This window comes from Corapipo altera, unplaced genomic scaffold, assembly GCF_003945725.1.
Source record: "Corapipo altera isolate COAL_440 unplaced genomic scaffold, ASM394572v1 46, whole genome shotgun sequence".
In the NCBI taxonomy this organism is placed as follows: Eukaryota; Metazoa; Chordata; class Aves; order Passeriformes; family Pipridae; genus Corapipo; species Corapipo altera.
The window spans coordinates 8,940,561-8,952,831 of record NW_020884883.1 but is presented as its reverse complement, the minus strand read 5'-3'; the positions used below and the strand labels follow the sequence as shown (position 1 = coordinate 8,952,831).

The 12,271-nt window shown below is 35.9% G+C and overlaps 1 protein-coding gene across 1 annotated transcript in view; it reads left to right on the top strand.

Moving 5' to 3' along the window:
* NOL10 (nucleolar protein 10) overlaps positions 1-12,271 on the top strand; it is a 50,295-nt gene that overhangs the window by 28,409 nt on the left and 9,615 nt on the right. The window contains exons 14-19 of the mRNA XM_027641110.1: positions 7,091-7,217; positions 8,227-8,306; positions 8,483-8,581; positions 9,223-9,312; positions 10,203-10,376; positions 10,753-11,000. Coding sequence (XP_027496911.1) covers positions 7,091-7,217; positions 8,227-8,306; positions 8,483-8,581; positions 9,223-9,312; positions 10,203-10,376; positions 10,753-11,000 — 818 coding nt within the window. The remainder of the gene's footprint in view (positions 1-7,090; positions 7,218-8,226; positions 8,307-8,482; positions 8,582-9,222; positions 9,313-10,202; positions 10,377-10,752; positions 11,001-12,271) is intronic.

The window sequence follows — 12,271 nt, the reverse complement described above, 5'->3', positions numbered from 1 at the left end:
TTCTTACTCTTAAGGCCACAGCTGTTATGTCACAGATGACTTGAGAAGTGTCCCTTTTTTGTCCTGTCTTGTGAGGAAAAGAGCTATTTTTGGTAATCTTCTTTACAATTTTAAGGAGTAACTTTATTTGCTGAGAAATTATTTGCTGTTCCTGTCTTGAGGGCGCTTTTTCCCAACATTATTAGAACTGGACCATTGTCTCCTTCAAAAGATGGTTAGTTACTTCAGCAAGAACATGCACAGTGAGAGCAGACCTGTGACTGGTTAACTGACTGTAATACCTGTCAGATCAGAGTATATGAGATTTTAAAAAAAAAAACAACAAAACCCTGCCACTATAAAGTTAAACTGCTTGAATTAGAAAAAGAGGTACTTACTATCTGATACCTACCAGGGCAGAAAGATTTAGTATCTCATTCCTAGAAGATGCATGCAAGTTCCTGCAGCAGTTTTTATTTAACACTGGGAAGATCTTAAAAGCAGTGTTTCCTTTAACATGCTCTCTAAGGAGTAAAACTTCCAAATAGTTGATTTGGCAGCTTCCATAGTGCAGTGAAAGGTAGGAAAACCAACTACACAACCACTCTGATTAATGAATCTGCTAAAAATGTCTGGATGTACTGGAGTTAGGATGAGAGACAGAGCCAATTCATTGTATAGTTCAGTGAAATTTATGAGTATGTGGGCTTAAAACCAACTGCAGTGCTGTTGTCAGCAGTATGCCGAAAAGAATGAATGTGCTATTTAATCTCTTTTGGTCATACCTGTATTCCAGTGAGCTACTTGATGTCTGTAAAAGCAGCAAATCTATACCATATGATGTAGGTTGATTGAAAGCATGAAATGATGAAAAATATATGGGAGATTAGTTTGGAGTTTATTCCTCAAACCAATTTAATTTGTAGAATTAAAGAATTTTATTCAGTACATTAAGTAGAATTACTCATGAGATTAACAGGGCATAATTGGAGTTGATTGTAGAGCATTCACAGGAAGAAAGAAGATTACAAAAGAATGGCACAATTCAAAATGACAAATTGTTTGGAGCATATTGGTTGCTAAGATAAATGCTGTGTATGGAAACGTAGTGGATAGAAACATAACAAGATAACGTGATCCCAAGGCTCCTTTCTAACAAGAACTGATCTCCTGGGCTCCCTGAAGATCTTGGGCTGCATATGATTGAAGGTCAAAAGCATAAAAACAAGGACAAAGAGCTACAGCTTTTCATGTCTGCAAAGTAGAAATAATCCATCTGTTTTTGTGAGTTACCAATTGCAATTGATTTAATGTTAACTCTTAATAAGGTGCAACGAGGTATTCTTTGTTCTCTTGACTTTTCAATGCTTCTAGATGGAAACTTTTCAAAGGTACTACCTATTGAGATCTGTCTAATTCTTAAAATTAGAGAACAAAACATTGAAAACAGTACTCTTAAAATTAATAGTAATTAATAATTCATGTAATTGCATTAATTAAACTTGGCTATGCAATTAGGGAGGTAATTATGTTTAAAATGCAATTGTACATTTCAATCACTGCACACACCCTGGGGATCACCTTTTTTTTTACCCCCCTCCCTCATTAGACCTTCTGTAATCTCCTTCCCCTGTTAAATGGAGTGTTTGAAGTTGTGAATATGTATGCATAGATGTGCATTTGCTTTCTTCAGCAGACTTGTCCTGTTAAGGCTTTAAAATTCTTTATAACGTGTCGTTTCATTTAAAAAAAAAAAATTAAGATTTTATTATTATTATTTGTCTCTTCAAAGAATTATTTTTGTCTCCTATATGTAAATATGTATGTGAAGTCATCGAGTCATATGTATAAAATATATTTAATTTAAAGAAATGATAGTCTAGAAAATAAGTACTTTAAGTTTCATTTTTGGTTTAGTTTTTTAGTGGGAACAGATAAATTTAGGAGCTTCCTTGTATCATGGAGTCATATCTTATCACAGACAATCAGACTGTATAATCTTTTCCTTGAATATTTGAGATTTATCTGAAAACTAGTTGTTAGTTGTTCCCCATTATCTCCATTTAAAAGGCTGGTCAAGAGTTACTTTCCTCTGATGCTTAGCTAACCTCTAATTTACAACATCGCTGTGATAACTTTGTACGTATTTATTCTTGTGCAGGCGTTACTGTATCAGAAATCCTTCTTGCAGACCTTCACTGTACTTGCTACACTTCATATTCACGTATACTGGAGTTATACAAAAGGTCTCCACTCAGTCATTAATAATTTTACACAATGCACTGTACCTAGAACTCTGTTGAAGGCCTTAAAAATGTGCTATTTTTGTTGTAATTACCATTATTCAAATAGTATGGCAGTCAATGATTTAATTAGTACATTTTTGCTACGTGGTAATGGTCTTAGTCTAACTTAAAATCTATAGAAGGTACCACAATAAACAGCTGGAAGATTTTTGAAAGAAGGTTTTACATCTAAAATACTAAAGAACAGTAATATGATGTATTTTCATGCTTTTTTGTTACTAACTGTATAACTATGGTATGGCATGATATGGTGTTAGAGAGTTAATTTTTGTGAAACTGAAGTTTCTGTGAAAGTGTGTGTTGCTGTCTCGTACAGCCGTGGCAGATAATACTTCTGCTTTCCAAACCTCTGGAACTGTTTGCTTGAGTGATGTCCACAAACATTAAGTTAGTCTTCTAGAGGGAATTGAGACAGTCTAAACTTTTCAAATTCTAGTGAATTATTTTCAAATCTGATTAATGCTGTCTGTGAACATTTTGCATATTTTTGATTGCTAAAATACATCAATGAAGACTGGAAGGGATTTTGGCTGTTCAAATCTTAATATATTTCAACATCTTGTTTACTGCTGAAGAGTTTGTCACTGCCTTTTGTGAAATCTTCCAGGGACTTACTATTTAACATGCTGCAAAATAGAACCTGTCTTTACTCCCTGAGAAGAAAAGAGCAACTGTTCAGTTCACTCCTGTAGAATTGGTCTCAGAAACCTTCAAACAGATACTTAATGATACTTCTTATTTGATTTAAATCTCTTGACATCTGACTGGAAGCTTCTACACATCCTGGGCTTCTTTTAAGTTGTTGAACATGTTTAATACTAGTTGGGATTAGGGCAGTTTTTCTATGGCTCTAAAAGCTCTGCAGAGCTGGCTGTCAAATTGTTGAGTGGCAGTTTAAAGTGCACAAGTGCTGTCTGGCATTCCAGAGTGAAGATAAGGAACATAGACTGGGAATATAATACCTATACTGTCATAGAGTTCATTAATTTCAGGGGAATTACAGACCAATGACAAGATGATAATTTCTACAGGAGTGCTCAGGAATTAGGCATGGCCGTAAGAACATTACTGTACCATGTTAAGATTTGTGGTTCTACAAGATTAAAGGTCAAACATCTTGTAGAATAGAATACAAAGAACTGTGATTTTTGAAATTATTTTACAATATTTAAAAAATATTTTTCTGTCAACACTTTTCCATTTTTGAACAGTTTGGCCTTGGACTTGTCTCTGCTAGTTGTACACTAAACTAATTGCCTTATTTTGTATTTTCTGTGTCTGAAGTTAAAAAATATTCTAATGTGTACTAAGAAAAATTAGACATTAGATAGCACAATACTAATAATTATGAAGTCCACATTTTTACTTCTTGTGGCTTAGAATAAGACGAAAGGCCATGGTGAGGTTTGTGTTACTGGTGTGTTGTAGTGGTAAGTTTGTCCTTGCTGTGGGGAGGAGGGGGCCAGCATGACTCAGCTGCCACTGTCTTGTGGTGTGGTAGTGGGACACTGCGGGATAACGGTGCTTCAGTCACCTCATGGGTGCTATTTCCAGTTGGTGAAGAAGGAGGGGAGCAGAGCATGGATTATCCCGCCCTTTGCTGCTGGTAGGGCCCAGCCTGCAGGTGAGGCTCCTCTGTTGTTAGGCAAAAATATTTTCAAAGCAGTCTTCTTGACTTTGAACAGCAATTGGCAGAAATTGTCTCAAGAAGCGGTTATCCTACAGAAAACGGAGTAATAATGAAGACAGCAAAAATACTGGTTTGATCATTGTTGGTGAGGTGTATTGGGTTTCTGTGACCAGGTTTTCATAACCAGAGGACTACAGGGATGGTGTCTGTGAAAAGCTGCCAGAAGCTTCCTCCATGTCCAGCAGAAACAGTGCCAGTTGGCTCCAGAATGGACCCGCCACTGGTAGATTTGTACCTTCCCAGTCCAAATTGGCAGAGACACTGATTGACCTACCCAACCTCCACAGCCTCCTGGCTGTTTTGGTGGTTTTAGCAGGGACTGCACGCCAGGCTATGATGCCAGTGCTGAGTGACAGGAGCTCCAAGGGGTCCTGAGTGGTCCCACCTGTGCTGCTGCATGCCTGCTGTATGTACACTCATGAACTGGGGGAGGACAGGATGGTTTCACTTAACCCACCATGCTGTTGGAGGCTCAGTGCAGACCAACCCTCTCAGTTGTTGCATTTGTACCTGGGCACAGGAATAACGGAGCCTGCCATTTCAGAATGCTCTTAGCATCCTGGGATTGCTGGTGGTCGACAGTGGAGCATTCCACTCTGGAGTTAATATGCAGTAGCAGTTAAATTCTGCAAAGAATTACTATTGCAAAAGAAGGGCATTTGTTTACAATTTTGTCAATGTGGCTGGTATTGTTTGCTTTTTCTATTTTTAAATTTCTACCTAAGCTTTAAAAAACATTCCATTTTAAAGTGCAAATCAAAGCTTCTAAGATGTCCTAGAATAAGTAGGCAAGTGGTTTTTCACTGGGGTGGGAATAAGGGAAATAAGGTAATCAAATATACAGACATCTCTGTAGGGTTTTCCTTTCTGTTGCTTTACATGTGAAATTTGAATAATGCTTGGACCTTCTGTTTTTTCCTGGTATTCTGCCACTGTTTTTTTCCATTAGTTATCTCATTTCCCCCACTTTGTGATCTGTTCATCCAACTTGCTCCACAGATTATAATGATTAATCAGGTTTTTAGATTTATGTGTTTCGTGCCACAGATTAGGTCTGATGAAAGGTTTTACTCTCAATATCAAGTTTTGAGTATACGAATACTTGGAACAGTGAGTGGAGCTAAGCTGAAGAGCAGATAAACTGTTTTCCCTCATTAGTGTGACCTTCTGCTTTAGTTACTTGTTCAAAGATTTCCATCAATCTGGATCCCGTTGGGAGATTACCCTGACTGGTTGCATTGACCTGAGTTCTGATGAGTGACCTGTGCTTTGTAAGGCTTGAGCAGTTGGTGTCGTAGATGTGGAAGCAAAGAAAAGGTTTATTGGAGTGATAGAGGTCTTCACATGATGTGTCAGCGAGATGGAACAAACTTTAATGGGAATGGATGTGAGTTGAGGATTCTCTATCTCTAAGAATTTTCAGCAGAGAAACTTAAATTTTATTACAAGAGAAGTCTTGTTTAGTTAGTAAGCAGTTTGATTTTTTTTTTTGTAAGAAGGACAAACGGCTTCATCCAAAACAAAACTATATGTAAACTTAAGAGAAGGTTCCTTCATCCCAGTCATGCTTTGATGATCTGGTAATGAGGCACAGATAACTGATTTCTTGAGCGACATGAAGCCATGTAATAGTTCTGGACTGCTTTATTACTAATATAAAAGCTTGGCATTTAAAGATGTGGGTTTGAGGGAAATAAAAAATTAAAATCTGGATGGAGACAAGATAGAGACAAAAGTTTCTGTAATGTTGGGCAAGAAATCAATCTGAATGGAGCAGACATGGAGATTTGGTTAATTAAGTAGGTAAAATGTTTCCTGTTAGTGACATCTTGGGTATTTTCTTGGAAGCTCTTAGTAATTGAAATATGCAGCACTGTAAAACAAAGTGCAGTTTTTCATTTGGCTTGTAATGATTCTCAGCTAGGGCTGAAATCTTAGGAAGATAAATTATATTTAAAACAGAGACAATAGTGGGCTAGAATAAAATATTATTGTCTAGAGTGTTACAGGCTAGAATGGGTAGAATGTTATGGTCTAGAACACAGTTTTACAGTTTTCATGTGTAGTTGTCTTCAAGAATTTTGAATGAGTAGAAACACACTTTTTAAGTTAACAGCATGATCTCACACAGTTACCACACAATCATGTTAAAAGAAACTGTATATATTTTATATATATATGAAATCACTTCTAGTCGTTTCCATAATTTAATAGGATCTTAAAATGTTGTTGAATCACAACCATTCCTATGATCATGGGAACTGCAGAGTTTTTAATGTGAATTTTTAGCAAACAAATCAGAAACATCATTAAAAGTCCCACTACAGGAGTTAGCTGGTCACTTAATGTTCTAAAATGCCCACTGATTAGTTCTAGAGAGAAAAATGTAGTGTTGGATTTTTCCATTCAGCTAGCTCACCTACTGAAATAATAGTGCTGGAACAGTTGAGGGTGGCTGCATGTGTCAGGATAGAGAGGAATTTCAATCAGAACAGCGGGAGGGAAAAGTAAAGGGAACCGATTTGTTAACTCAGGAAATTGGAGGAAGCTTATATGGAAAAATACATCGATAGTGCTACAAAATATTCGGCAAATAAGTCCTTTGCCTCATGGTGGAAATATGCAAGTTTTTTCAATATTTCCCATTATCTGTTCATACAGTCTGGGTTTATCCTTGAATAAAAATACATGAAGTATTCCTGTGGTGTTTTAATTAAAATGATTAGGGCAGAGTAGGATTTAACATGGTTGCGTAGTGAACCTAATGACTTAAAGATCCAACAGCACTTTACAGATTAGTTGCTATCTAGTGCCATTAGTTTGTAATTTTATCTAAAATGTTTGGCTCTGAGCTTTTAATAAATTAATCAGACTAGGACCACTTGAAACAGTTCAACTTGAAGCCTCTAGCCTAGTTGGTCTCAAATGACCTAAATTAAAGTAACACATAATCTATAGTATTTATTGGTAATGTAAGCAATAGATTTAATTGTGTTCTCTGACTGCTGCTCTGAAGGTCTGCAGCGGGATTAATTTCAGCACAGTAGCCAAGAGCATAACTTTAGGCTTCTTCTGTAATAATAGACGATGTTACAACTTTCCATAATATCCACAGGTTTTAGGACCTGCCCCAAAATGGTGCTCCTTCTTGGACAACTTGACTGAAGAACTGGAAGAGAATCCAGAGAGCACAGTTTATGACGATTACAAATTTGTTACCAGAAAAGACCTTGAAAATTTAGGTAAAACAGTTGAATATGCTCTTTAGCTGACTTCTTTGTTCAGTTTTTGATCATTTGCACATGTAAATTTTATAATTCTGATGTGATGTGTGAACACTGTTAGAAATTCACTGGCAGTGGTTTCCTTTAGTCTTCTTGGTTATTAATATTCCAGACCGATGGCTCTAAGTTCCTTGGTTCCCAACGGATGGAAGATAGATACTTGTATTTCTCAGTTTTTTATCCCAAGAAGGTGATTGATATTTGCTGATTTAATATGTCTAGGAATTTGTGGTGTGTGCTTTTGGACGCTACATGGAAGGCATAGGAAGATAAGGTGGTTTGGTTTTCAAAATATTTTTGAGATGCTCAAATACAATGTTGGAACTCACAGCAAAATCTACCAAAGGCTACCCTGTATGAATGTAGTAATTTCCAGAAAGCAGAAATCATTCTGGGGCTAATAGAAACACAGTTTCAAGGAACTGGAATGCTGAAAATCATATAGCAGAGAAGGTAAACAAGCTTCTCCCAAGGTAGTTAGTCCTTTTTCTGTCCATTACATGTTTTGATTGCAATGTTTTGCTCCAGTTTGCTTAATTTACCTCAGACTAGGAGAGTTGGGTTTGACCTAAGGCAAAGCTTTTTAATTAAAAACATCTCTGTATCACACTAAAAAAGAAATTGTCAAACTCTTATGGACTTTAAAAAAAAAAAATCCTCTGGAATTTTTCTTTGTAAACTCCTATGGAACATAATGCATGTGGGCATTTTTTAGAAGTGCTCAGTAATGTATTATGGCAAGAAATATCGATTTTGTTGCTCTGAAGAAACTTAAATTTCTTTCTGGCCAAAGCAATGTTTTTTTGTGGTTTTACTTAGTCTTCATGTGATGAATGTGACTGATGGATTGATGTGTTGCATTGGCAGTGCTTGTTTGTCTTGAATCAGGCAAGTGAAGTGACTAGATTGGAATAAAAGTTCTTTATATATGAAAGCTCTTTAAAATGCTCTGGAACCTTTTTTCCAGGCCTTGCTCATCTAATTGGATCAACATTGCTCAGAGCATATATGCATGGCTTTTTCATGGACATAAGACTTTATCACAAGGTAAATAATGTTGATTCATGTCAGCTTTTATTCTTAACAATAAAATATGTGTGGTGGGGTTTTCTTTTTTCTCTTTGTGGTTTTCATTTTGGTTGCGTGGTTTTTTTCCCTACAAATAACAGACTGTGTCCTATACTAATGGTATTTTCTTTTTACTTTCTCCTGCCTGTTCAAAGGCAAAAATGATGGCCAATCCTTTTGCCTATGAAGAATACAGAAGAGAGAAAATAAGACAGAAGATAGAAGAAACACGTGCACAGAGAGTTCAACTAAAGGTAAATCCTATAAACAATTCATATACTTTTTGGGAAAACTACTCATAAAGAGTAATATATTCCTAAGTATATCTTAGAGATGTGATGACTTAGGATTTGGTTCTGTTTATCATTAGAGACACAAAGTAGTTTATAGAATTTCTGGAATAGAACCATAAAATTCCCATGTCTGATTCCAAAAAACTGATACCAGACTGTAAAAGAGCAGCTCTTATCACATTTGCCACTTGACCAGTTAACCCACTAGTACAACTTGCAGTTTCTACTTCTGTCATAATACTAAATGACTTAAGCCATTAAAGCATGATACTCTGGAAAGAGATCTATGAAAATTGTGTTGTGTTTGTAACTGGTAGCTTTCTAGATGGAATTTGTTCAACATACAAAGAGAAAGGATTGCTGTTAAAGTACTAAAGCTGATGCATTTCAAGTTAAAAATTTTACAGAAATCCTACTTAAATCTTCTCCGAATGCTGTTGCTTTACTAGTATCTAGAAATATTTGGAACCAGTCAAGGAACTTTTCAGCAAGAGTTGTAAGAATGAATAAGAATTCTCTCTTCACCACACTTACAAGTGTAAAGCATGTCGGTTACATGTGTCAAAGGCTAATTTATTTATTAATTGCTTTCCTCTTGTTAGAAACTTCCAAAAGTCAATAAAGAACTTGCACTCAAACTGATCGAAGAAGAAGGAGAAGAGCAACAGATGACTAGAAAAAGGAAACAGAAGGTGAGCTCTTGCTTTGGAGACTTCTCTAACCTAGAGCACAGAAATAGCAATACTTACAGTCTTACTACAAACAATTTTTTTTAGGCTTTGGGATTTAATTTTTGTCTGTGTGGCTGAAAGTCTCACATTTGCAGCAGTTTTGTGTTTGAGATTTACACTTGTTGTTTTCTGTATTCTTAGTCCCACCCTCCCCTTTCTGAAGGGAAAATTTAATGAAATAAAATTTAACTGAAAATTTAATGCTGGGAGGAGATTAATATGCTGATATAAATTTGACAGTGTTAAAAGATCAGCTTTTTATAATAAAAAACTTTGAATGCAGTGATTTTTAAAATGACAACAATTGGTCTTCACATAACCTGAATTTGTAGCTTGAACTATTCCTAATCCACCAATAGCAAAATTTACACTGAGTTCATTTTACTTTGACATGAATAAAACTGTCTTCTCCATTTTGTATGTGAAGGTAGTGAAAAAAGGTGTTATAATATGTATAGAAACACTTCCTCTTAAGTATTTACAGTAAAATAGTACCACTGCATAAAGGCATTTACCCTGATAATTTGTTTTACATGTTGTAGAATCACCCCTGTCAGGCAACATGTTTGCCTTGGAGGTACTGCTGATTAGTCAATAGATAACAGCATATCTCCAGACTAGCTGGCTGAATGTATGAGAAACATTAATTCAAAAATATTAGTAATTGTGTATTTAAGGTGTCTGTAGCATGCATTAAAAAAGTCTTGCTTACAGGTAGCTTAGAACGATCTTCATAGAAGTACAATAAACATATATCTTGGTTTTGAATTTTAATTAAAAAAAGTGTTACTTATTTTATTAATGTATTTTTTGGAATTGTCTAACTTGCTCATGCTTTGCTTCTTTTCCAGAATCTACCCAGCCTTCTCAAAGATGATCGTTTTAAGGTCATGTTTGAGAATCCAGATTTCCAGGTGGATGAGCAGAGTGAAGAATTTAGACTACTTAATCCACTTGTTTCTAAAATAAGTGAAAAAAGAAAGAGGAAGCTAAAGATCTTAGAGGAACTGGAAGCAATAGGAGAGGTAAAATATTTTCCATTTGGATTAAGAAAACTCCGTAGATTTTTTTTTTTCCTTTGTTTCAAGCATTCAGACTTTTCACCCCGGAAAGACTGAGGCGTGCAAGAATGTTTTATCAGCTACAGTAATTAAGTCTAATTTATAATTCTAATCTTGTTTTTAGATGTGAACAATATTGTGTCTGCATGAATAATCATTTGAAAAACATAAAATATGTAGATAGTAACAACTTCCTATTATATTTTCAGCTTCAGCTGCTATTTACTGCTTTTAGTTCTCTTCAGCTGTATCTAAAAGCTGTCACCTACTCTAATTGCAGGAATGGTTTGAAAGGAAAATTAGTTGATGATCTCTTATTTTATACTATTTTTGTCTGCAGGAAGAGGAGGAAGAACCAGAAGGAAAAGCAAGTGATGTAGAAAGTTCTGAGAGTTCAGATGATGAAAAAGGCTGGGTTGAAGAGGTCAGGAAACAGCGCAAGCTTTTACGCCAAGAGGAAAAACTAAAGCGGCGGGAAAGGTCCAAGGAGGATCAGCAAACATTACTGAAACCTCAGTTTTTTGAGATTAAAGAAGGAGAGGAATTCAGAAGCTTCAAAGACTCTGCCAAAAAACAAAAATTAATGAAGTAAGACTAATGTTCCTATTTTAATAGCTGGGGGTGGGCAATTCTTAAGTATTTCCCTGCAGTGCAGGCTAGTGATGTTTTGGCTTGGAAGTAAAGCAACATCTGGCAATTCAGGGATATAACCTCAAGTGACATAGTTGTTGAAAGCTTTGTTTTGTAGTTAAATATACTGTTTAAAGTAGGGCAGAGAGGCAACACAGATGAGATGAGTAAGAGATTAATATTTTGAGTCAGATTGGGGGATCCATTATTAAGTGTTGTGAAGTGCTGCTTTCACAGGTAACAACACTGATGTCTTGTGAGACTGGTTATGTTTCTCCACCAGTGTCAGTATGAGGTTGACAGTCTGGATGTTCCTTATCTGACCTTCTAAAACAATGTAGAATGCTGCATGAATAGTCACTGTTTTGGGGGGTAGGATCAAGATGGTGAAAGGAAAATTGTTTTGTTTAGGTGTTTTTATGGCATCCAGAAATTTTCAAAATCTACACTGTCCTCATTGTCAGGACGTACTATTTCTGGTTTTCATTTTGCAATACACAATACCAGACTAGGACGGGGTTTGTTTAGGGTTTTTTGTTTGTTGGTTGGTTTTTTATGCTTTAAATTGATGATCAACCAAAGTAATGGATACTGTATAAAGTGCCTGTCAAACTAGAGAAAGAACACATCAGTGTAAAGGACTTGGCTTTGAGGTGCTCAATGCCTGCAAATCTCATTGATTTGCTTTTTTCAGAGGTGGGTTGAGCCCTTCAGAAGATAAGCTTTCATAGTCCTTTATTGTTTGAAGCAGAACCACTAATATTAAAACCTTTCAAGACTGTAGGTAGCTTCAGAGTTCTTGCAGCACAGTGGATGCAGAGCAGGATTTTGACTAATGTTGGAAATAGGTTGTTGTGCTGGATGGATCTCATAATAATCATTACCTTTTGTATGTAGAATGAAATTATACAGCTAAAGAAAAGAAAGTGAAATATATATATGATGGGCCTGTTTCTTTATGTCACTAATGACTGACACTACAGCCTAGTTGTTTCATGATGAACTTTTCTGAAGACACGTAAAGAAACGCTTGATAAAAATTCAGCCTGTCCCTACTCTAATTATGATATCAAATGGACTTCTAATTATTAGTGAAGTGGTGTTCCTATGGTAGTCCAGTAGTCTGATTTCCATGTTGTACCTGTAAGACCTTTTTAAGTAACAGTAGTAGTAGTAGTCTATAAATTGAGATTTATAGCAGTTTTGCATAACTGATTCCTGTGTTTTCC